This window comes from Trachinotus anak, unplaced genomic scaffold, assembly GCF_046630095.1.
Source record: "Trachinotus anak isolate AG129_WGS33_773 ecotype Australia unplaced genomic scaffold, CSIRO_AGI_Tana_v1 ptg000010l, whole genome shotgun sequence".
Taxonomy (NCBI): domain Eukaryota; kingdom Metazoa; phylum Chordata; class Actinopteri; order Carangiformes; family Carangidae; genus Trachinotus; species Trachinotus anak.
In genome coordinates this window covers 25,705,081-25,731,515 of record NW_027273861.1, presented here as the reverse complement: position 1 = coordinate 25,731,515, position 26,435 = coordinate 25,705,081, and the positions used below count along the sequence as shown (strand labels likewise).

At 41.8% G+C, this 26,435-nt stretch overlaps 1 protein-coding gene across 4 annotated transcripts in view; it reads left to right on the top strand.

The window, feature by feature from the left end:
• ddah1 (dimethylarginine dimethylaminohydrolase 1) overlaps positions 1-26,435 on the top strand; it is a 73,856-nt gene that overhangs the window by 19,786 nt on the left and 27,635 nt on the right. Inside the window, exons 1-2 of one of the 4 annotated variants that reach the window (XM_071486419.1) lie at positions 24,723-24,956; positions 25,070-25,098. The exons of 1 other annotated variant lie outside the window; for it this stretch is intronic. In XM_071486419.1, coding sequence (XP_071342520.1) covers positions 24,860-24,956; positions 25,070-25,098 — 126 coding nt within the window. In that variant the 5' untranslated portion in view covers positions 24,723-24,859. Of the gene's footprint in view, positions 1-12,046; positions 12,137-24,722; positions 24,957-25,069; positions 25,099-26,435 lie in introns of those variants that run through there. 2 more of the 4 variants (XM_071486421.1, XM_071486422.1) reach the window with 2 other exon arrangements.

The following is a 26,435-nucleotide window of genomic DNA, read 5'->3' as shown; positions in this document are numbered from 1 at the left end:
TTGCATATGTTCAGTAACACAAAGCAAAAGAACACGTGTCTCCCTCTGTGTGTACCATTGTATCTTTGTCATAAGATCAGGTTAATAATAAAAGCACCGCGGGGGGTAAATCAGACCGGGCCAATCTCTCACTCGCTGCCCATGTTCACTGGAAACAGTCTTGGCAGGTGATCACAGGTCAGGGGCTGCGGGGTCAGGAGGCAGACTGATTGACTGGAATCCTGTTGGCCAGTGGAGGATGGACTGGATCAGCACATTAGCACTCCAGGAAGCCCGATTGCCAGTATCAGCTTTACGGGTCACGCAGTTATATCAACAAGAGTATGAATGTGCTCCAGCTGTAGTGTTTGCCTCTTAAACTCCTAGTGATTTGTTGTAGATCTTGGGCTGCCACTAATTTTCTTTTTCTGATTTCTCTCTTGATCGTTTGAATTAATTGAGTAATTGTTTGGTCTATAAATAAAGAAATAACCATCTTAGTTTTCCAGAGCCCATGTTGACATCTCAAGATTTCTCCTGTTGGCAGTTTACAGTGATATAAAACAGAGAAAAGAAGCAAAACATTCAAACTGTGAAAATGGCAATATGGGTTTTTTTCTCAATGAATGACTTAGATAATCAATATTCTCCATGGACAAATTGATCAAGTGACTAATTATTTTAGCACAAAGGAGAGCACAAATAGAAGCAGCAGCAGGCTTGATAATTATACGAGAAAGTATTTAGTTACTGGGGCTGCCATCAATAAATATTTTCAGTCATTCATCAACTACTGGAGTACTTGTTTGGAATATAAAACCATGAGAAATGTTCCTACCAATTTCCCAGTGCAAAGATGATGTCTGAAGATAATGTGTTTGTCTGACCAACAGTCCAAAACCCAGTGGTATTGAATTTACAGTAACAGAAAACAGAGAAAAGCAGCGATTTGAGAAGCTGGAATCAGTGAGTTTGGGATTTTTTCTTAATAGGTGACTGAGGCGATGAATCAGGTTTTTAAGTGTTTACTGACGAATTGCTCTTTATTGACTTGATAATTACTTTAAAATGTTTTCCAGTGTCTTGGGTTAAAACAAATAATTATATCATTAGTATTTAATCTGGAGATTTGTGTGTCCTGATTAATAAACTAAATATTTGGTCAATAAAACATTTTAAAAAATGTGGAAAATTCCCATCACAGTTCCCCAGAACCAAAGGTTACATCTTCAAAAAGCTTGTCCCTGTGACCCTCAGTCCAAAAAGTCAAATATATTTAATGATGATTAATTGATCATCAAAATTCTTTTTGATTAATTTGATAAATTAAGCTTGATAATTACTCTAGAGTGTGTTTGGGTTGCATGTGTTGGCCCAGTGACATGCTTAATCATTATATCGGCAAAGCTCAACTAGTGTGGGTTAAGAAGATACCGAGTCATATCACACTCAGTCACTGTGAGAGGCAAAGCGCCTCCCATGACTCAGGCAGATTTGTTAATGACTTGAATGGTGGTAATGACTCAAATAGCCTGAAGCCAAATACACCCAGTCAGGCTTGTTGTGATCCTTCGCCTTATCAAAGGGTGCACAATCCTCTGCAGTGGGCTGGCTCGGCTGAATGATGGCCAAGTAGCTCCAGTAATGTTTTGGAGAGGGTACAAAGTTTCGCAGATGCCAGAGTCATTACAGCAGGGCTATTAGGAAGAATCTGCCATCTTTTCTTCAGTCGTAATGGCTCCATTTCCCTTTTAGCACACTCGGCTGTAAAGGTTAAAGCACATGGGAACCATTGGGTCGAATAAATTCGTAATTATACTCTTGTCACTTTGTGGAAATAGTCTTAATCCTCAAGTTTGCTTGACAGCTCCAAGGTAATTACATAATATTGGTAAGGTGCGTGGGAATAATTGCTCATAAGCCCAAGTGTCAGATATTATTAAAGAGAAGGGATTTTTCTAGCTGGTAGCATCCGTTGCAGTCGGTCCTGAGTTCTGCTGCAAAATCAATTTGTTTAAGATGTAACATAATAAATCTGCTCACAAACACTCGTCTAAAGCTATCTGTCACATTATGCAGTGAAACATGTCTTCAGGGAGAACAACATGTGATCGAGAGGAGCGTGCAGGGCATGTTTTGGGTGTTGTTTGCCAGAGGTAATGTGGACAGACCAAAAGAAGAGGTTTACTCAGCGGTAGCAGCTGCAGAAATAGAATAATGATTGAACAGTGCACAGCTAAAGCTACTTCAACCCTCAGTCGTTCTGCCTGAGTTAGCTGAGGAGTCTGCAGTACAGCCCAAAATGCACACAGAAACAGTGCAAAATTGCATTCAGAGCTACATATACAGTATAGATCACAACTGTGGGGACGGGCACAAGAAACTAGAAGAGGAGGTACGGATGAAGAGACGTGAGCTAAAGACGCGTGTTGTGATTAAAAGTCCATAAATCTGCCCAGAAATAATGATAATAAAAAACACTCCACCTAATTCCAGAAGTTGCCTGAGAATCGTTATGTTTTTAAGTTTTCTTCAGTATCAAAATAATCTGGTGATATTTGTCTCTACATCCATGGATTCACGGCAAACAGGAAGTGCTAACATCTACTTCAGCTTACTTTTCATTGTGCCAAATTGTAAACAAATATTTGCTAGAAAAAAACAGGGTTAAAGTTGTAGCCCTCAGCTAACTAAATGACTCCATGGCAACATTATACTTCCTGTTTACAGCCACCAAAATGATGGAAATTGTAGTTCTCAAAGCTAATGCATAATTAGCCCCCAAATAAAAGTAAGTAAGTAAAATAATTGGAGTGATAAAAATCAAAAATCATTTTTTCATGTTGCACCATTTATATTTTTGACATTACTAACATTCAGAATGTGGGTGTTGAATTCTTAGAGCACCAACATGATATTCTGTTTATTCATATACTGATAACTGCCATGTATTAAAACCTGAATACATGTAGACAAAACACTCTATTTTAAATTGTGGCCTGAGGAGGGTGGTGGTGGTGGGGGGGGGGGGGGGGGGGGTTGGGGGTGCAGGTGCAGGTGCCGTTATCTCAGTTTTGTCTCCACTTTGAAAACCCCTGGTATAGACTACACACGCGATCCCGACATAAGCAGTCTGGAAGGAAGTATTGAGAACATGCCGAGCTTGAATCCGTGATATCTCTTCTTCACATGTCTAAGACCAGACCACCCTCTCACCCACCCAAACACACACACAGGGACACACACAGGGACACACAAAGAGGCTGACAGATAAATACACAAATGCATCCAGAGCCAGACACATACATACACACAATTAGGTAAGAAAAACAAAAGTCCAAGGACGGCACACAAAAGCTCGTCCTGTACACTCAAAATACAAACCGGTACACACAGACATCCCGTCCAGACACACACAGGTGGGTGTGTCCCAGCATGCAGCAGTGAACCGAACCCACTGTCTGTGTCCTGTTGGCTGGGAGCCGCGGTCGCTGTCCAGCCATAACAGACCGCACTGTTCCCCCCGTCACCGCTCTGCTCCGCACTGGGATGCTATTGATTGACCTTTTTTAACCAGGCATGTCAGGTCAGCTGTCGCTGCCGCTGCTTTCTGCACGAGTGTCTGTGTGTGTGTATTACATGCTGCTACACTCTAAACCTGTGAGCAATTTGTCTGATCACTGGCTTCCTATATGTTCCTGTCAGACGTTTCCATGGATTTACCCAGAGGCATCAGCTGCTTATTTCATCTGCCTCATTAGCTCTGGCCATAACAACTGCAGCTACAGTGTGAATAGGCCATAGGTTATAGGGCGAATATTAATATCGTGGTCAGGGAACAATGGAACGAGACAACTAATGGAAAATAGGGTCATTTTTATACAATATACAACACAACCAAAATAATAGATCACAGCAAATACTGAGTCCCTAAATAATGGTTTGAAATTCTCAAAAGGACTCGAGTTGTCAAAAAAATTAAAATAATATAAGACAACAAATCAAAATGCAGGCGGGTTTAAAAGTCCAACTGCAAGCTTCAGAAGTATCTCTTATTCATTTTCTGTTTGAATGGAAATCCAAACATATGGCATGAGGATTTTGTTCTTCTCATTCTGTGGAAACATGCTGCACATTCTGCAGGATTTATTTACCATGTTGGAGCTTGAGCACGCCCCCCCAGGATGTACTTACATGAACAATCTCGGGTGTTTTTTGGAGACAAATGCATGGCTGTTTGTTTTAAACTTTGTATGGATTTTGAGGATAACAGTGCAGGATTTTGTCTTTTCCATTTTAAACCCACCTCCTCCTGAATGATCACCCACTCCACTCAACTGGATTGACACTCAGCCCAGCACAACATGTACCAATTTAGGAGGTGTGTGCACTGAGTTTTCTGTGAGCTTCTGTGTAACAGTTACCCATGACACCCTCCTTTGTGCAGCCCTGCAGAGACATGCATCATCAGAGAACCATTAAACAGCCTCAGACCCTACCTGTGTGTGGCCGTTTATCTGTAGGAACAAACTCTGTCTCTAATGTATTTTGACCTGTGCTTGTTTGATGAGCCTCAGCCTAATGTTTGCAGAGTGTCTGAGCACTTAATTTTGGTTTCTGTTTCAAACATAAAGCAACACTGGACAAGCTCCAGATTCACACAATATACTGGTGACAATACACTGTGGTGGCCCTAGTTGTTAGTGTATTCATTTACTGGTTCAACATAAAATGCAGTATAGGACTGAACACTATCTTCTCAACTATGGGATGGATTGTCATGAAATTTGATACAGACATTTATGGTGCAGAGAGGACGAATAATGACACTGGTAATCCCTGATTTATCATTTATTGCTACCAAATGGTCAATAAGAAAATCCAGTGAATCTAACTCCTAAGTTTATGACGGGATACCTCATCCGCCTCAGTTGTACTTTGATATTAATAACAGATAATGCTGAAATCAAACCACCAGCACTCTGTTGTGTAAACAGGGCTGAAAGTCCACACACATCTAGGATGGACCTGCTGTGCTACTTTCTGCTGGTGCTGTCATGTGCACAAGCTCTTTTTCTTTACAATAAAGAATGAACTGTTGTGTTTTTTTGTTTTTTTTTTGTGGGATCCTGACAGATTTTGCTGTAAGGAGCTGATATCACACCCACACCCGAGTGTGTGTTATTAATATCGTCCAGGTATGAAACATCCATTGCAGCCTCGCTCCTTCTGCTTCGGGCCTCTGAGGAGTTTGCCATGTGCCAGGTTTCTTTTCATCACAACATGATTAAAAGCCCCTAATGTGACTTTGCCCCGTCATTGAGCATTCACTTTGCATGTCCACTCTGAATATCACGCGGAGTAAAATGTTTAACTGAACAGCTTTGGTGCCACTAAAGGCGTCGCATCCATGAATACTAAATGAAAACCAGCTTGTTCTGACATTTTCCATAATTGAGGTGGTAGCACTGAGGGATAGTAAACAGTCCTCTTATTTACTGAGATGTTAATAGATGTGACCTGCTCTGACTGCTGAGAATGAGCGGGAGAAAAACGATGCCAGCGATAATGCGTCTGTAGTCTGGTCTTAATTGAACGATCCAAATGAGGCATCAGGTGCTGTGGTTGTTGTTAGTGCAGGTTGGTCTTAATCATTAGTTATATCTATTATATATAATGTTTAAATGACAGTTCTCCATGATGCCTTTCAGATTAAAGGTCCTCCCTTAAAATACTTATCTGAGCTGTGAACCGTGGGGCACGCATTACCTCACACTCCTCACATGCTTTCTCTCTCTCACACACACACACACTCACTCAAACATGCAGTGACGTGTGTTTTTGTTTTTTGTTTTTTTTTGTTTTTTGCATGCTGTCATCGACTTTAAATAGTCTTTCTCCTGCCATGCATAAGAAGTAGAAGTCACAGAAAGATTTTATCCGCTGAACCGTCAGGTATCTTCAGTCTTTCCCGTCCGACCCGACCGCCCACGTCACCCTCACCCCCTCACCCCCTCCTCGCCTCCACGCTCACACGTTGTGTGTTCGGCCAGCTGTCTGCGAGGGAAGATGACATCAGCTCTATATCTGTTTGAAAGCACAGTGCAGACCAAATATTCCCGTCCTCACTTAGTCTCCTCTTCTGCTGCCGGCACATAAGCAGTGTAAGCCATCTGTGCTGAGTCGGCCAGAGCTCACGTCAGCTTATCTGCTGTGTGTGTGTTTGCTGTTATATTCATGCTGAGGAGGAAAAACAAATATACTTTTTGAATTATAATAGAATAATCTGTGGAAAGCTAGAGACACTTTACAAGTGTTTGAAGAAACCTGGTGTATTACAACTTGGATGTTATCATTCTAGTTTTGCTATAATTCCTATTAGTAAATTACTTGCTGCTTTTTTACCCGCAAAACATTACGTCATCTAAAGACATTTATATGTATCAGATAAAAAATCTCTCTTCGGGGTAATAAAAAATGGCTTGATAAGACCTAGTGAAAAGAGTATAAAACTCGTGAACTGATGAGGTCAGACTATATTATCTGTCTTTGAATTCAACACAATTTAGGTGCAAATACAGAGATGGCAAGACACAAATCTGCTTCTTTGGAAATGAAAATTATCTTTTGCTCAGATATAGCAGGGAAAAAAAACAACCAAAAAAATAAGTTAAATGATGTGATTCAGATGCTGCCTTGACAAGATTATTTCTCTTTGAGAAGAAACTAACTGGGGCAAGAAATACAAGCAGTCAGATGTTCATACAAGTTTAAAAGAGGTCGGCCAAGTTTATTTGGAAGACAAAACGAAGGAGAACAGTAAAATTATGACCCAAACAGCCTGTTGTAACCATCCATCAGTTTACAGACTGTACTCCTTGTGCTTTGTTGTTGTAGTTCCACATAGTTGTGGAAGCACACAGTCTTCTTGTGCCATGAAGGATTATTGTGATATCTGGGATGTGCACGTTGTCAGTTTTACTATTAAATAAAGTGGTTTAGATGATCTTGATAAACTGTTGGCTTGTTTACAGCCAGTCTGATCTCCGTTTCCTGCCCTGTCAGACAATCCTCTGATGCTGACATGCTCAGAGATCTCAGCTGTAACTCGAGCCAGAAGTACAAATATGAGACAAATGAAAAATGAGTTTTCTTTACCTTCTGTCAGTCAGTGGTGAATAACATGAACAAGATATAAAGGTGTGTGAAAGGCCTGGGGGTGTTTGTAGGAAAACAGATACACTTCCTTTTTTTTTTTGTCACTGCTACTCTCTATTAGACATAAACACGGCCCCACTGATGGATGGATAGACAGAGCAGGGGAGTGATAGACTAAACCGACTGATAAGACAGCAAAGGGAAGTGGACATAAAAACAAATCCGAAGGAGTTGGGGTCTCGTCTGGGAAATGAGGTCAGAAAGCTCCCACCGTAGTCGCCGCTGCCCCCTCCTCTCTATTTCCCTCCGTCTCTTTCTCCCTCCGTGGCAGTAGCGTAGCCCCAATCACAGCACCTGCTTTCCCCATCATCTCCCCGTAGCCGTCCCACTCTCTGCAGAGTGAGAGCTGTGCTGTTCTACGGCCCGCTGACTTCAAACATGAGCTACTCCAGGAATGATAATGACAGAAACATGCCTGGAAAAATAGGATTGTCCTCCAAAAATACACTCTGCTCTTTGTGTTGCTAGTCCCCCTTTTTTTTGTGTGTGTGTGTGTGTGTGTACTTGGCACGAGTCAGGTCCCAGCACACACAGTGATTGATGGTTGTTCTCTTCTGCCTGTTTACCAGTGTGTGGATGTGACTGGATGGGTACGAGGCGGTAATATAAGGCTGGCTGGGCAATAACAGGGATTGTTCTATCCCAAGAAGCACACCTGTCCCGTGCCAGACCTGAAGAGTCGCACACACACACACACACACACACACACCAGGAGCCTGTGAGACATTCCCACTGTGCTCCATTTCACATTCCAAACCTCTGACAGCATGTCTGCTTTTATATGATCATATTCAAGGTTTATAAAAAAAAAAAAATGACACCTTCGGTTTGAAGGACTTTGTTTTTGTTTGACATTGTCTGCTGTTTGGAAAAAACCTGATTATTTTTCAAATGGGTGATAGTCATTATTGTCTCGCAACCCTCCAGCAAATCAGTCTGTGGCTCCATCACTTTGTTATCCACTCATTATTGATTTTCTAAATATTTAATTTTATGTTGGGTTTGACATTTTGTGGCATTTCATTAGGTCGTACTCATTGAAATCATGTGCAGACGGATGGAAAAATTGGAGTGACTGCAGTAATCATAAACTACTATTAAATGCACAATTTCACATTATGGACTCAAGCTCCATTACGTTTGAGTCATTTAGTGCATTTTGCAAGTGAGAATTACATAATGTCACAGCAAAACTATATCCTACGTCTCTTAGAACAAAGTGACCTTGATAAATCTGCAAGGTTTTTTTTTTATAAAGATTTAGTTAAATGCAAAGAAACAACACTTATCTTTGCCATGTGCTGAGACTTTTGTCTTTCAAAAATAATGTAAAAACCTGATCGCTCTGTTTCAGAACAAACTTTCTACCTTGATGAACACCTATTTGAATTTTCAGCAGTTCAGTGATGTTTTTCCGTGATGAGAATCAGACTCAGAGTTGTTTGGTCAAAGCTGTAATTATAAAAAGGTAGCATTTGTGTTCTCAAGGTGGATTTTTGGGCTCTGACTGGTAATGACGGTCTGTTGTTGGTTATTTGATTGGTGCAATGGGTACTAACAGATTCTTAAAATCAATTAAATTCCAGTGACCACACAAGCAGTGAATTAGCTGCGATGCTGATGCTCTTAGCCGTTATTATCTCATGTTTAATTTGAACATACATACATGAATCTATGACCCTGTACATGAGTTACTCTGTGCTTGTTTGCTTAGGTTACAGGATTATCAGTAGTTTTGAGTTTTAACAGTCTGATCATTTGTAGTCACCACATGTGGTGCCATGAAAGCAAGACACCTAATTCTGCATGGACGCCTCTACCTTGTATAACGTGGGATGTGCTGGAGCTGTCAATCATTTCAGCTTAAAAACATGAAGAAAAAATAACATTAGTGCCAGATATAACAAACTAGACAATTAATCTCCACTTTGTAAATGGAAGCTAGTTTGCTATCATCCAATTTCTGACTGAAACACCACAAAGAATCCTTCCACATGTTGTATGTTACAAAGGGACAGATGTCTAAAATCTAAAATAACCAGTTCTATGAGGGTTTGTTGAAAAAGGGGATTAAAAAAACATTGTGTGAACATGTACAGGGCTATGATGTTCTCCAGTGAGGAGCGCAACGCAGAAGTTTAGATCCCATTTCCTGTCATTGCAGACTCTCAAATGTCAGTCAACTGCTGTCATGGAAAATGTCCAAAATATGCACAGAAGCATCGTTATAGTTTATAGATCCTTATACGAAAAGTGAGCAGAATCAGTTCAGTTCAATCTTTAGAATGAATGTAAATTAGAGGCCGTAGATATGCCAGTGACATTTAAGAGAACAGACAATGTGACGCTTTCAGATATAATGATGAAAAGGTCATCTTTACATTTCCTGCACAATGAATGTCAGAACTTCTTCAAGCTCCACAGCTCAAAATTGTTCATATTGAATCATTGTGTGAGCTTGAACCACATATGAGATCCCCCGTCTTCAGCACTTACACCATGCTCGTCGGCACGCCGGACACATTATAGATAAACTTGCAAACGGATGGAAAGTCACGCGTCTTGTCATGGCGCCGCAGCATCAAGGTCTCCTCAGGAATGTCACAGAGCCATGACTGGTCGGCGTGTAAATGGACAGACTGACCATGTAAGGCTGTGGTGCCAGTATGGATCATGACTCAGCGTCATATCTATGGCCTCATTGTGCAGACTCATAGATTAGGAATGGGTAGAAAAGACACCTGTTGTATCCTTGATCATTTAGGTCAGTGGTCCGCAGCCATTTTGGCCCTTTGACCCTGTAAAGCAAAGCTATGTCCACTTGGAATCTCTAGTCACAGTTTGCATATGTTGAAATTTATCTCTGCTTCTCAAATTGATTTACTGAGTACTTACAGAGGCCTGAATAGGTAAAGTTATCCAGTAATTTAAGAAGCAAAAAAAATGTCTAGGCAAACAGTCTTTAGTCACTGTTCCAGACCTTTCTATTCAGGGTCTTAGTGATGACATGTTAACCAGGAGATAAAAAACCTGCTTCACATTGTTTTGTAAAGCAGAAATCAGTTTTTTCTCTTTCAGTCTTGTTAAAGGAACATTTTGATATTTTGGGAAATGCACTTATTTGAAGATCTCAAAGAGGGGGATCTAAATATGAAGCTGGAACCAATTCGAATACTTGCATATCCGCTCTGACCCTAAATGGCTGTCTGGTAAGTCAGAAGTCAAGCAGTGAGGATTAACCCTGACAACAGAGGAAGAACAAACCATTTATGGAGCCAGTGAGGAAAGAGTCAGCAGAGGAAGAGTGACTTATTTAACAGCTATTTTTATGATGGACGCAATGTACCGAAATCAAAGATCAGGAATGTAAATTATGTCTGCTTTTCAACAGAACGGAAGACGCCGTTCTTGGTGTTTGTCATGCAATGCCACGTTTGATCACCTTCTTAGTCACTTTTGTCCTTGGGAAATGTTTTGTGCTTTGACTGTGTTGTTTGTTGACATTGATACGCAATGGAAGTGGAATCGCAGTAATGAAACTGCTACATTCTTCCACCTCAATTGTGATTCCCATTCAAGGACAATGACTAATGGAACATAAGAAACTGAGTGCGTTGAATGGATTGTTCTGAGTGGCGTTTTGCATGTGTCCCCTTCCATTGTCTCAGACCAATTCTTTTTCTTTGTTTCCTGCCGCCTTAAGGAGGAATTTAATTTCGTTAGAGGAAATACAAGCGCAGGGCTGAGCATTCACAATGGAACAATCTGGTGTCGAGCCAAACCTCCTCCGTAAGAAAGGAAGAGATTAATGCAAAGCCAAATTCCCAGTAATTCTTCCCATAGTTTGTCAGAGGAATCCACATTTTCCTTGGGCTAACACACAGCTCTCCCACCATCTGCGTAATCCTCTCAGATTGGGTCCATGACATCACCTGGTGATAACAACATGAGAGCCATCGGCCTTTCTGAGGGAAACTCTTGAATAGATTGAGTAGGAAATCATAACAAAGTTTTAGGGATTTGGAAAGGTTTTGCAGTGATGTACGAATAGATTGTTTCTGTCAAATCTTTTTCCTTTATGGTGCATGAGAACATTTGGTCCTGGTTTCCAATGCTTAGAGCGAAGGGATGGAGCTGGTCATACTCGGCCCATTAACTCAGAGCAGAAGTTCATCTTGGGTCCTTTACAAATTGAGAACACCCCCCCCCCAATTCACCCACAGAGCCTTAGTCATCCTGGTCTCCTTTCCCCTGAATCTGTTTCTCCTCCATTTGCGGACACCAGTCGGTCAGTTTGTGAACTTTAATTTGTTTTCAGTTTAAACCTACAAACGGTTAAATTGCCAGTTTACATCATGTGATTCGGTTTCACTTCTTCACTTTGTCATCTCCTGCATTATACAACTGTTTAGCAGATTCCTCGAGCCATCCAGCGGGGGGTTTTGGTGTCTGTGGAGACAATGATGGAATAAGTGGAAACTGAACCAGCAGGGTCACAATTAGTCACAGACATAAGCCACGGTCTGAACTCATGGAGCCGTTTCAGCCATCTGAACTGAGAGCTTAGCTGGAAAGGAATGATGAATTGAAGATGGAGAGGACGGGGCAAGAATACGTCAAAATTAATCCTGTGTGACAGGTATTTTACACACTTACTCTCTGTCCAAAGACGGTGTCCACAAGACTGTTGCATTTTCCATAAACTTTGGCTCAGTGTTTTCCTGTCTTTCTGTAATGTGATCATTCCACTACTCCACACCTCTGTCCCTGAGAGTTGCAAATTTTCAAGGCTCCTCTAATAGAAGCTCTTAAGCTTGTCTTGATGGGAAAAGTTTCAGTTCTTCTCAGAACGCCATCCACACCAATGATAACGCCAATCACAGCAGGTCTAGCGTTGGTTACCAGAGGCCAGTGTGTGGACGTCTTTTCGGGCTCAGTGGTAAGTGTTGAAGACAGTCTTCTCTGGAAAAGACAGAAAAGACTTGGAAGCTTGGATTGTTTGTCAAGAGTGTGGACCAAGTTGAAAAGAATGCTTTTTGTATTATGCAGGTAACTGGAGAGCTGCTTACTGCTGGCTGTGAGTGTGAACACGATATTGCTCATATGATATAAATGTCAAATGAAATCATTGTATATTATGATATTAAATGTCAACCTCATATTTCCAGCTGCTGTATATTATATAGGTATTATTCCTGATTTTTCACTATTCACAGCAAAATTTGCCTCATATGTGTTGCTTATACCCAGTGTAGCTGTTTTTATTGGTTGGTTTATTTGGTAATAGACAAGTGGACTTCACAAATATTTAGATTTATTATTTTTACATGTTGTTTCCTCATGCATAAACTATTAAGAGGGAATTTTTAAATAAACTTAATTTGAGGAACAGATAGTTTACGTTGCATTTTGCAGTTAATAGGAACAGTTTTGGAATTTGAATTTTGTATGGAATAAAAGGGAAAATGCGTTTGTCCTTCAGCTGCTCTCACCACACTGTGTTGCTGCTTATTTGCGTTAAGTTGAACTTTCCGCCTCAGTGAAGCTGTTAATGTGTCTGTGACAGCTGCTGCTACACTCTTCTCCCACTCCTCTCTTTGTCACTCCAATCATTTGAAATGAATGGCTACGGGTCACTTTGTCTCTTGATGTCATTGCCAGTGTGAGCACACAGAGAAGCGTGTCAAGTGTTTTACACCATGTAGATCCCGTTTGGGCTGATGACTGCACACCCTGAGCAGGGGGCCCAAACATAGCCTGGACCCTAAATGAACAGCCTTTGTTTAGCACCACTCAGAAAGGTATTTGTCATCATGTGCAGCCCTGAACTGTGACTCCAAAGCGAGGTATTACTCTTACTGTTGGCATGAAGTCAGCACTCGCGTATGTGTGCCTCAGCAGCTGTTGATTAGACAGTTGAGGGTTGACTCGGCCTGAGTGTGTGCTGTCTTTGAGCTGCCGCATGTGTCCTCTTGACCTCGAGGTTGAACTTTGCGGCCTTGTCCCTGTAAGGCGGAGCACTGGGCATGCTCTGCCCCTGCATGCCTGCCATAATGAGTGCGCTTTAGCTCGCTTGTTCATGTGTCACGTTTATTCAAAGGTCTGGGCAACTTAATCAGGTGTTCAGTTTCAGACATGCAGCTGTGTCTCAAGTACCACCGTGATTAGATCTGATGTTCACTTGAGTCAACTTCCTTTTGCAGCCGCACAGATATGAGATGTGAGTTATCTCACGGCTCTCGCCTTAAACAGAGATCAAAACACTTTCAACAGTCTAAAAACAGAGACGTGTAACAGGGCAGGTTTGTAACGTTCCTCTGCCACTTCACAGTGCACAGAGCTTATCAGCAGAAAGTCACACAAGACCATACTGATGTCAGGATGAGCTGCTGTGTGAGTTCATCTCAGGCAGAATCACATTATTGACAATGTGTAGCAATAGTTTTGCCCTGTTTGCCTCCAAATTTCTTAAAATGAAATCCTGCAAACATCAGAAGATCGGCAGGTGTTTATGTTTTCTTCTACAGATGAAGTTGTTCATCTGTCAGAAACATGAATTCTTGTTTTTGATTCTTTAGTTGTCAACAAATCCTGGATGAAATCTCTGCATTTGCTTTGAGTTCATAAAAAACTAGTTTAAAAACACTTCTGGCCCAGACCAGACCATTTATACTGTAAAGGACTGATCTCTAATAATTCCCGAGGTGGAGAGGAGGTTGTAATTCTCAATTCTCTCAAAGCAGCGTCTCTCAAAGAACTTCTCTAAGATAAAGGAAATCTTATGGATTTGTAGAAGCCTCTTTTTAATGATTTCTTTTGGAGTGTTTTGCCTTTATTGGATCAGTCACAGTAGAAAAACAGAATGGAAATGAGGGAACGAGAGAGGGAGGTGTGACATGAAACAAGGCTCTCCGGCTGGAATAGAACCAGGCCTGTTATGATCACAGTAAACCTTAACCTCTAAGCTAACCAGATGCCTCCGTTTGTGGAGACCTTCTGGCAGTGTTGACAGCTTCAGTAGCTCTAGCAAGAATATTTAATCTCTTTAGAAAGTATTTTAATTAATACTTTGAGCAGTATCAAAACCCCAAAAACTCACACCTCCATTTGTACTAAATGCCAACAGGGTAAAAAAAAATTTCCAAGTGAGGGCTAATCTGCAGGAGAAGCTCTTTAAAATCCACCTGCAAAAAAAGACCAAAGCATTGGAAGAGAATAACAATGATGAGAGATGAGAGAGTTACACATCCTGAGATGTGTGCAATGTTAAACAGTTCTCCTCCAGTGGCGGTGGAGCAGACTGCAGTATATATTATCCTCAATGGTGCAGAATGTTCAAAAACTGCAGAGGAAGGGAGGCTTTGGATCAGAGGTTACTAGAATTCCAACAATGTTCCAGTTCAGACCTACCACCAGGAGGTTTTCTGTGTTTGTGTTTTTGTGTGTGTTTGTACTTGTGTGTGTGTGCGTGTGTGTGTTACTGGCATGGACCGGAGGAATGGAACGATGTTAGATCAAGTGGTAACCGTGGAATTTTCTCCTCATCTGCTTTAAGCTTTCCTAAACCACCGCCGATGCTGCCAGAGACACCATCTCTAGATGATAACAAAGACTCACCAGCTGTGTGAAATATTCTCCACAAAACTTAACCTAGCTCCTCCAGCACGCCTACGCACAGACAGACACGTATACACATATACACACAACCTAAGGCCTGAAGTATTCAGACCCTTATAAGGTAAAATTGCAGGTCGGTTTAGAGTGAATCTGTTTTGCAGCGTCCTGGGCGAACTTTGGTATTTGTGGCTGGGAAAAGCATCAAGTATGCAGAAAGGACATCCTTCAGTGTTTGTTTTCTCTGCTTCCCTGTATGCATCCTGTGGTTCTGACTGACTGGCTGCTGGCATTACGTAAAAGCCAGACTCCGTGCTTATATATTTTTTTCCACCTCAGTTTTGGTAAATGATTCAGCAGAGCCTGACTAAATGAATGTTTTCAGATCCTGGTTATGAGTATAAACAGCTTTCCTTTTTTTTTTTTTTTTTTTGACCTGGCGTGCTGATCGTTCCAACCTTGTGGTTTGTGTATGTGTGCGTGCTGCACATCTGAGGCGATGTGACATTTTATGCTTACATGTGCCTTTCTTCTAATCATTTGCAGATTTTGGTGTTTGTTTGATAGAGTATTGATTAACTTTCATGTACTTTTAAATGTGTTGCCTACTATATGCAGGTGCATGTGTCCCTGTGTGTGTGTGTGTGTGTGTGTGTGTGTGTGTGTGTGTGTGTGTGTGTGTGTGTGTGTGTGTATCAGTGCACACCTGAGCTCCCAGCTATGTAGTTAATCACGTCCACCTACGGTCATTCAATAAACCCCTGTAGAAATGGCGACTCACACCACAGCTATCCCACAATGCCCCCTTCTCCTCTTTTTTATCACCAGCTCGTAATTATGTGCTCCAGTGAGAGGCATGCAACTCATTTAACCACGCATGCACAAATACAAACACACACACAGACAGGGGCACACACTTGATTAGCAAACCTAATGGATCGCCTTGCTCTGTATTCCAAGAACATTCCATAAAGCAGAGAGCCAGATAATTGCTTTCTAGCATCCATATTGTGACCAGCATTACCACACATATGCTGCCACCTCCTGCTCTTCATCCTTCTTCTGCTCCTCTTCCTCTGCAGCTGCTACTTCATCCTGCTCCTTTTCATCCTTCCCCTCTTTTGCCCTTTTGGATCTAGCATGAAATCTCCATAACGTGGTCTATTGTTAATTCTGACATTAAATCCAGTGATTTTGCACATTGTGAGAAGGTTGTTTGTAGTATCAAACCATAGAATTAGCCAACAGCAACCCTCTATAGAAAACTGTAGGCCACAGTTTCCTGTACACAAGCGCTGACAAGTAAAGTTTTCATTGCCTGTCCAGCATGAAACGACAAAGACATGAAATAAACCAGTGGTCAAGAATCTACCAAATTAAGAGCCTGAACATTTTTCTCAAGAGTTCATAACACTAAAATAGAACTAAAAAGTGAATCTACATAAATCTAATGGGATACTCAAGCTGCCTGGCTGTAGCTTAGTAAATAAACAAGTAAATTTTATCAAAGTGATGTTAAGTCAGTGATTCTGTGAGTTTGTTTTGTTACAGTACTCCCCCCTGGGTGTCAAAAATCTCTTCATGCTGCTCTTAGTTATTAAATCATAGTTTTTATGTTAAAATATGTATCCAAATCATTTCAAAGTCTGGTACTCCGGTTCTCAAACTACCATTGGAGATGCACTCCAATGGGTTGTTTATCTTCTACAGTTTGAAATATCAAATTCTTACACAGGAAGTTTTTTTACTCTCTAAGGTAAATAACTTGTTGTATTGGGTTTCTAGCATTAGCCTGTCAAAGGTAAGCGCATCTTATATCTGTAGTTGCAGAAGTTCTGGCTGTCTGGTTGGCAGCGGTGCAGAAAATCAACACTAAGAAAACATTCTACAGCAGCTTGGTGCCTATACTGACAGAGAACAAGCTGAGGGTGAAGACTGTGCATTTTCTTCTCCTGTGGTAAGGTGGTGTGTGCGACACGTGAGGCAAAGATAATGCTTTGGTGCATGCTGATGCTCTAAAAGCAATGGGAAAGTAGTTATTGTAGTTTGGCCCACTTACCAACATGGTCAGCAGCTGGAGCTGCAGCAGTAGATATGACTCACGGCTCATGGAGGCAGTGAAGGTGCTTTAAAACCCTTAGTGCCCAATTGCTGCAATTTGCATGAAAAATCAGACTCGGTCTGGATAGTCAACGTCATCAAAGCGAAACACACAGACAAGATACAGATGTTTGTAGATTCAGCCCGGCTTACGCGTTCCAACAATATCATCATCTGAAATGCTCAGTGGTATTAAACGTTCATGAATGTGCGTAGAAACCGCATCAGATTTTGACTGACACAGCTGCTTTGTCAGTCTGACGCAGTTCATACAAGGTGCAGATAGTGCAGTGTGTGTGCCAGTGCGAGCGTGTGTGCAGGCTCCAGTCAGACAATTGCTCACACTTACATTTGACATTTGCACCCATGGAACAATCTGCGCATTGGAGTGAAAACACGCTTTGGAAAAGATGTTGTTTTCACTCACAAGTGCAGCCACAGTCAAGTTTGCACATAGTCATGCATTCTTTGTTAGCTTATGTTTCCATGTTGAAGCAAAGGCTCGGCCGGGGGCTATTTTCCTACCCGCTTTGCTCACCCAATGAGGTCACACCATCCAGAATCCTGAGAATGTGAAGAATGGCGAGGTTTAAGAGCTTCTCAACAGCTCTATACATTATCAGATGGAAGGCGGCTGATGGAGAGGGGGTGAGGTTGAAATGCGATCCACTTCTATAATGGTGAAGTGAAGGAGGGGGGAGGGAGCGACACGCTTCTTCACCTCATAGCTTCTTCTCTAATCTGCCGTGCACCTATAGCAGATACCAGGACTTCACTTCAACACTGCTTCATTTACACTGTTGTTTCAAATATAATGTGGACACCTTAACGTATTTACATTATTCTGGCACCTATAGCAGGACTTAAAATCACACTCACAGTTTGACAGACCCATGTTAAGTGTAGGTTGTGTTCTAATTTAAACCCCAGATCAGTTGTAGATTAAATGGGATTGCTACTTATATGAGATTAAAACAGTTTGAAACTGTGAACTAGTCTGAACCAAATCCATGTGTGTCAGCACACAGACGTACAGTACAGTATGTTGTTAAGGTGAAATAGGTCATTTAGGCTAATTGGGTCTAATTCTATAGTATAACACCTTTGTAAGCTGAGCATTTGATTGAAGTTACAGTCTCAGCTCATGGCTCCATGTTTGTCTGGGCACAAATGGTCCCAATGTTCACTATACAGTAGGGCTGCAGCAAACAGTTATTTTTTATTATCAGCTGATCTGCTGATTATTCTATTGATTGATTGATTGATTGATTGATTGATTAATAGTTTGGTCTATGAAATGTCAAGAAGCACCCTTCACCCTTCACCATATACTGTACATCGGCCCCTTTTGGCAGTTTTGTTAAATAAATAATCTAACAATACATTTTTAATCGAAAAATGCTGCATTATTTGTCTGTCAATCATCTAAACAATCAATAGACTTAATGTTGTCAGCTCTACAATGCAGCATGTCGATGTCACTCACAGCAATGTCAAGCCTGGAGTCTGTAAGACCAAGGGGAATACAGAAATGGCATCCTTGTCTATCATGGTGCCCCCCAAAGCTGATGCATCCCTTCCCAAACCTGGCAGGTCACAGGTGAGGCTTCAAAGTCCAGAGGAGAGACTTGGTGGAAGGGATGTTATTAGAAATCATTTTTTTATGCCTCCTTTCCAACAACAGCCACAGTCGGGTGTGATATCTCAAGACCGCCTTGAGAGAATATCTCCAAATTTTGTGTTCACTAGGACTCAAGGATGAACTGATTACAATTTGGTGGTCAAAGGTCAAGGTCACTGGGACCTCACAAAACATGTTTCTGTTCTAGTTAGCGCAACATTTCAGGAATGCAATAAGGGGAATCCCTTTAAATGTGGCACAAATATTCACTTTGACTCAAGGATGAACTGATGAACCACAGTATGCTGGTCAAAGGTCAAAGGTCAGTGTGATCTCACCAAACAAAGTTTTAGCCATAACTCAAGAATTTGCACGCTAATTTACTGCCACTGGACTGGTTGGTGGAGGCATACAACTGTGGGGGGGCTATTTAAACTACCCTGTGACTCTCTGGGAGGTCTAAACTCCCACTTTGTGAATCACATGTTAAATCATAGAGCGATCTATATGCAACACAAAACAAGGAAGTTTGAGTCTAAGGAATGTCTGCACTTCCAAACTCAAGTGTGCAAAATTGTGGAATCTTGCATCACAAAAAATTTGCAGGTAGAGACTAAATACTGAGTCCTGGATGAATTTGGCTTTTCATTGCTATTGTTACCTTTAAAATATCCTCTCACTTGAGGATTTATTATCTCCAATCATCATAATCTTTATAACCTGCCCAGTTATTTCCTGAAAGACAAGATGTCCCATTGTCCAGACGAGAAGAGAATGTCGGGGGGGGGGCCAGGGTTGGTAGTCTGTATGTTTTTTTGACAGGGTTCAGGCGGAGATGCTTGCTATTCCCTCAAGTGTCTGGAAAGTGTGCCGTTTCCATTACAGTCTGTCTCGTTTCATTGCAGCAGTGATGATGTTTTTGCATGGAGGCCCCCGGGCTAAGAGGCGAGCTCTGTGGCCTCGTGAGCCCAGGCCTCAGCAGTGCGAGGTAGGGGAGGGAGTAGCTGTGGCCCTCCTAGACACACACATGCGTTACATGTGGAGCTTCAAAGACATAGCTGGACGGGCCTGACTGTTGGCAGGCTGTTATCACTGACAGGAAAGCAGAAGCAGACTGCCAGGGACTGGGGTCAGACTAGTTAGCTAGGTGATTGTGGTGGCCAAGCAGAGGAATAACAGGTTCAGTGGTGAGCTAAGATACCAGACTAACTGACAAGCTAGCAGGCAAACAGAGCTGAGAGCACCATTAGTCATTATGCAATCATTAGTCTTTGAAAAGTGTGTTTTTTTTTCTGTCACTCTTTAGTTTGAAAGTACACAAAGGCCTCTAAACACAGCCAGTAAAATCTCTGCCATTTTTATTCAGCATTTTATCAGCTTAGTCATCCTCAAACAGCTGTAGCCTCTATGGTGACATCAGTATTACACTTTAATAAGCTGGACCAATGGAGACTGACACATGGCCAACAGCCCATCTTAGCATAAAAACACAATGCTGCGGCGAACTTTTCAGTGTTGTAAATGTATTAAGGGTATAGAATATCAACTGTAGTAAAACTGTCTGGACAGTAAATACACGCAGGTAACTAACTGTACTCTTCACCAAAATGAACATCATTGTTGTACACTGACACAATGGAATCACAACTTTATTGACTAAGAGTAGAATTGCCAAATGGTTTGGCCCTTTGAGGTGGCCTGAAATAACTATTAAATATTTTATGAGTTCAGAGTTGTCTGTGCTGTTTCTCAGTTACATAACTATGAAGTCTCACTTTGTACCAGTGACACTTGGCATCTCAAAGTCCAAATCTTGTGGATTGTCACAATGTCAAAGAAGAAAAATAGTTGAGAGCTGAAGTATTCCTGCTGTACAGGACGTCCTTCTTGGGTTCAGCTGCTGTGCTCCTGACACAACTCTCAGCAGAGGTGATGATTACACCGGCCAACAGTGTGAGTGTGTCATCATCTGAAATGGCTGAACTCACAAGTGTTCAGTGTTCTGCAGCAGATCAGAGTGGTGAAGAAGTCGGTGCATTAGTTTCACTATGACATTTTTCAATTCTTGCATTTATACACAGTCCCACTGCAGTTTCTGATTTGGTTCTTATTTACTTCTTGGTAAAAAAAAAAAATCCTGTGCATAATTTTGTGTATCATATTATAAAATCCAACAGAATTATTTTATAACTCAGACACTGAGCCCCAGACTTAGAGTGAACAGATCAGATTCTACCATCATGAAGTGTTGCACTCCTCACAGTGTGAGGTGTGTAAGTGCAGGTATACTGTGTCACTGATGATATTTAGCTCCTCAAAACACAAATCATTTGTTTCATTTGGACTGAGGCACCTTCACAGGAAACAATATTGATCTGTGGTGTGTTAGGGACTGGCTGAAGCTGCTTCTTCTACCCTGGGCCATTCTGCCAAAAACTGGATCATAACCAACTCAACCATCACGAGCTACAGGGAAAGTTGGTTTTGACCAGCAACCCCAAGCAACCATGCGGCGGTTATGTTTGCTAATGTGCCACAAACCACCGAAACTAGCATATAAACCTTCTAAATATTCACCATAGCAACTACAGTGCAGCCACAGCAACAGCTGGTCCGGAAACATACTGAGACCTGACGGAGGTCTACCTGTGTGCAAAGCTTGGAGCTATTTATAAAATTAAAAAATGATACCGTCATCTAGGCTTTTCTCAGATCTGTGTGCTTCTCCATGTACGAGGCCTGCTCAATTCTTCTAACACATCATCATGCAAAGTTAGCTTCCTCGCTGCAGTATGGTCAAGTCCACATGGTTTTCTTCTGTTATACTTTAAAGGCAGGTCTTTGGATCCAGCCCTGCTGGTTAACATTAGCACCTGACCTCTTGTTTCATGCTGAAGGAGGAGAAAAAAAATCTTTCTGGGAAAGCCCTTCATTAACATTTATGGGAAACCTTTTGGCCCATCTTGTTTTTTTTCCTTACAAGATTAAAACACATTCTCCTTTTCCTCATTTTTCCATACCAACCCTCAACCCCCCCCCACATACATCTAACTTGACATGGCTGTTTTGGGAAATCCCTCATAATGGGCAGTTAGTTTGTACTTTGCCTGGCAAATTTAACTTTTTTCCCCTTTGGGAGCACATCCATTGCATTCTTTGGAAAGGGTGGGTGTAACCGTGTGGTATGATGGTGTTTTCTTTCTGCAGAACGCACTGTGTTTCCAGGTTCTTTTTAGTAGTCTGGACAGAGCAAAGAGGAACAGCCACTGGCACACCTCAACGATGAAAAGAATGCAGATATGAAAAGACATCAACAGATTTTTTTTTTTTACAATCTGGACAGTATGTGTGGTGTCAACAGGTGGTCAGATACTGCGGTTATATAACCTCACAGCCAGATTCTGGTTTGCGTTTTTGGAGATATTCAGAAGGTCAATAGCACGAACAAAAACAAACAGTATCAGAGCGCACGGAGGGAGCAGCTCTCATCAGACACCTCATACTCACTGAGGTTAAAATTCTCTGACTCAGACTCCCCTTTCTTCCCTCCTCACTTGTGTGGCTTCCCGGACCCCTTGGCCGGGGGTTCCTCGTGCTCTGAGCAAGCAGGCACCATACACTAAGAGGACTCCCTGCGTGGGAGGGAATAAAGAGAGGGGGAAGCCTTCAAAAGGACTTAATCTTAACGGGACTCACCCAAACTCTCCGCCTCTTTTCTCGACCCTTCTCACAGCTCTGTACTCTCTCCTCTGCGCCACGCTCAAAGCACCAAACACGTGTTTCTCCTGCCCTGGAAAGGGCCATGGTAGGTCAGGCTCCGGGCCACATAAATTCAGACAAACCTTTGCAGACTGTGTTTGGTTGGACATTCTGTTCTGTGGCACACCTTGGGCCTCAGAAATGTTGAAACAGTTTAAATATGTGGGAGCTCTGGGTATTTTTACTTTGGCTTTCAAGGGGCCTCAACCCGTGGAACAAAAACACACAGTGGGGATTCCATCTCAAATCATCTCAATTGAATCATCTTTGGTATACATGAGGTGGGCTGCCAAGTTTTGATTCTGTAAGGGTAACAAGCGGTTAACCGCAGCTCTCGGAAAGCCTGACAGGTTATGGGAAATGACTTCTGGTGACAGTTGTCAGGCATTCCACTTTCCATTCAACGTTTAGTCCTTGATCATATGCACTTCCACAAAACTTCCCTGGCAGACGTCTACTGAAGTGTATTGACATAATACACTGGTTCCTCCTGTTTCCGAATGTCATACAGTACAGTCTGCTTTAATTGTTCAACAGCTGCTTTTAGAAATTTCTGGCAGCCCACATTTGAGCTACTCAAAGGGTTGTCCTCAAAATCACTGCACTGCACTTGAGTTGAATTAACTCTATTGGTATTAAAAATTCATATCATTTTGGTTTTGTCCCCCCAGGTTTGGAGATATTCTTGTGTGAGATTTCTGCCTAATTGCCGGCACACTGAAGGTGAATAATATTACCATTTCTTATGATAATCCGCAGAACACTTTGTACACAGTTTCCATTGGCAGTTAATCTATTGTACAGTGACTCCTGTTTACAGTCATGTCTGTGGATTATCCACAGTAACCTGTTTCTGAAACATTTCTGCTTCAGTTTTTGCTTTAAGATTCTACCAAGTAATCTCTTAATTTGAGTGAAATTACCCTTTTGCTCACATTCACATTATTGCATTTTGTGTCTATATGTCAGCCCTGTGATAGTCAGGCCAACCGGTCCAGGGTGTACCCCGCCCTCGCCCAATGTAAGTTGGAATTGGCTCCAACCCCTGCGACGCTAAAAGGATAAGCAGTATGGCTAATGAATGAATTACCCTTTTTGTGCTGTCAATTTAGTCAGGTCAGTTTTTATTCATATAGCGCCAAATCACAACGGAAGTCATCTCAAGGCACTTTTCAAATAGAGCAGATCTAGGCCGTACTCTTTACAATATCAATAGCTATAATTTATATAGTTTTAGATTTGTCAATGTAGTTTTACTACCTCTGTCCAGACATCCATTCATTTCAGTTTACTTCAGTGCAACATGAAATTCAATTAACAGACTGGAGATTGATTTGAAAAGGCTGACCCTCATTACCTGATAATGATGATGATGATGACTCAGCCCAAACACAAACAAAGCAGAAGTGATCTTCAGTGTGATGGATTACACAACCCAAGCAAGTTGAATTAGTTTTCATTTTGAAATGAATAGAAACTGGTGTGGATGCTTGGTAAGGTAGGAAAACACACTCAAACTTCCTACTTTGCTTTGGTATGATTTACTTAGTTTAGTTTGATTGTGATTTAGTGATTTGACAGTCTCACAATATGTGCCCCCCCTCCAACGCACACAGACTTTATGCTTACACTATAGCACACTGAGTGACTGAGACACAATGTGCTCACCTTGAACTCCCAGCCTCGTCACCCTTTACTGGAGTCGTGGGTGGTCCTGTGTCTGTCAGCCCAGGTTGGGCCAAAGGTGACAGCGAGTAGGGTTTCCCACTCGGGTTTCCCTCGAGGAAAAAGAAAGGGAGGAAGAGGAAAGAGCACACAGCTCCTTTTCTCTGTGCGTTCTCAACATGGACAACATTAAATGTTTTGTGCTGGCTGTAATGTTGAAATATGACTTTTCACTTTTCAGCTTATTGCTTTGGATGACAACATCGTGCTTAAGTATAGATTGCAGTTTATCAGAGAGGAGCTGAGGAGCTTTATAGCCCTGCTTCAAATGTTGGAGGAGGGTGTTACGACCCTTAACCAAGCTAGCACTCACAGCGCTCACGTCAGGCCTCCAATCTTTGGAATATTTCAATTTTTTCCAATTGATGTCATGCAGCACAGGAAATCTTGGTTGTAAAAGCAGTTTATTGGCATCGCTTGTCGGTGGTAGAGAGCAGAGTGACCTGGAGGGCTTGCAGGCTGTTCGTCTTGAGTACAAACATCTCCAATCAGCCTGCATTGCAGCAGTGCTTGCAGAGGTTACCAGAGTATTGTTTAAAAAAAAAAACAGCAATTCAGCATGAATTCTTGGCTGCGGATGTAATGCGTAATATACCTTCTCTTGGTAACTTCGTTTTTAGGCAGTGCAGTGATGTTTGATGAGATATTTTTTCGTAATCAGATCAGTGTAGTCAGGGTGAACTGTAACTCTCCATGAGGTAGGTGAGTTTATTGGCTTTTCCCCCTTGTTTGGGTATAGAGGTCCAGTCTGTGGGGGTCAAATCCAATAAACACGGAGGAGTCGGTGCCAAGTGGAGATGTATTTACTGAAGCCCCCTCTGTTTTTCCCCATGGTGGAGGCTTATGTCCATTTGTAACCAGCAACCACCTCCATCCCTCTGCTTTCCAACGGTTCCTAGCCTGCAGCTCTCCTGTATTTGTGGAGCCGTCACAGTGAGAGGTAGGCAGCAGACACATTCTTTACAGCCCTGCTGATTGGAGTGAGCACTTTATTTGCTCTGGGACAGACTTTGGACTTGTCAAACAGACTCATATTTCTGTTTATTTTTGCAGAACTCGGCTCTGCTTGGGTGTCTTTCTATGTGAGTGTGCACCGTGACCAGGAAGGTGTTACAGGACGAGATGTTGCTTAAGTCACTCCTTCTTTATTGAAGACGTTTCTCAATATTTCCTTTTCTTCCCATTTTCCTTCTCTGTAAGCACATATTACCTGCATATTTGACAGGCAAGGTGGGGTATTTGACAGTTACAAATTTTTTGATGGATTCGCTGTCCTGCTGAAATGTGCCAAACCCTTTTTCCTGTTAACGGATGACTTCAGTGGTTAAGATCGTTATCTAAAAGCCTTACTCAACAGTTGCTCCTTAGTCTTTAACAATTCCTAAGAACCTCTGTAGTTACAATGTCAGTAAAATAGCACAAATCTTAAACAATGTGTAAGAGGTTTTATGATTATTTATCATAGCTTTGAAATTAATTTGGACAATTTGACCTAGATTCTTGGAGCTTCAGTATCAAAGAGGTACATTGGGGGGTTGTTTTATATCATAACCTTTGGTTAAGCTTTTCAAAACATTAGAAACTAATATTTCTGTTGCTTGATAAAGAGTCTTTTGTGTCATTAGCCCAGAACATGTTAAAAGACTCATGATGAGATGTGATTTTGGTTCTCTCCTTCAGTTTTGGTGTTCTATTCAAAAATAATAAAAGGACTAGATAATAAAGAGCCACTAGAGCATTAATACACAGCTAGTTACAGAGAAGTCTTTATTCCAGTTTAATGAGTTTCTATACAGCTAGTCACTCTCTCTTTTTATGTGTCATTACATGAAGGGTACAACAGCCCTTTTCAGCTCTCTTAAAGGCAATCACCTCTCACACACATACACTATGGTTTTACAAAGCTGAAGATACACCATTTAGCAATTGGAGCCATAATGCCCTGCACTTTCACTTTGTTCCTCGCCCTCTTTTCAATTGATTTGTGTAATCCTGGCATGGCGGCTATCTCCACCATTCAGACGGCTGTAAATGTGTCCAAGCAGGACCAAAGCGTGGCATTTTCTTCCTCGGAGCCCTGATATCCTGGGAGCCCCAACTGAAAGCAGTCTGACAGTGCAGTGGGTTTGGCTGAAACAGCTCTTTCACTGGGGCAGGCTGCCAGATCCTCGTGGTTGATGTGCTGCGAGGGTCTCCAGATCTGCTACTGTTAACTGTGCACGCCTTAACATTGACCTACTTCTCAACATTTATGTAATCTTAAAGCTGATGGGGAACTGCAAAGGAAGGGGGGGAGGGTGTCATGGCTTGGTTAACCACAGGTATGTTCCAACATACACCAAGGATTTGTTTAGATAATGCAAGGGCAGGCCATTGAGGGTTTGTTTTCTCTTGGCTGCTACTAAATGAGATCTTGTTA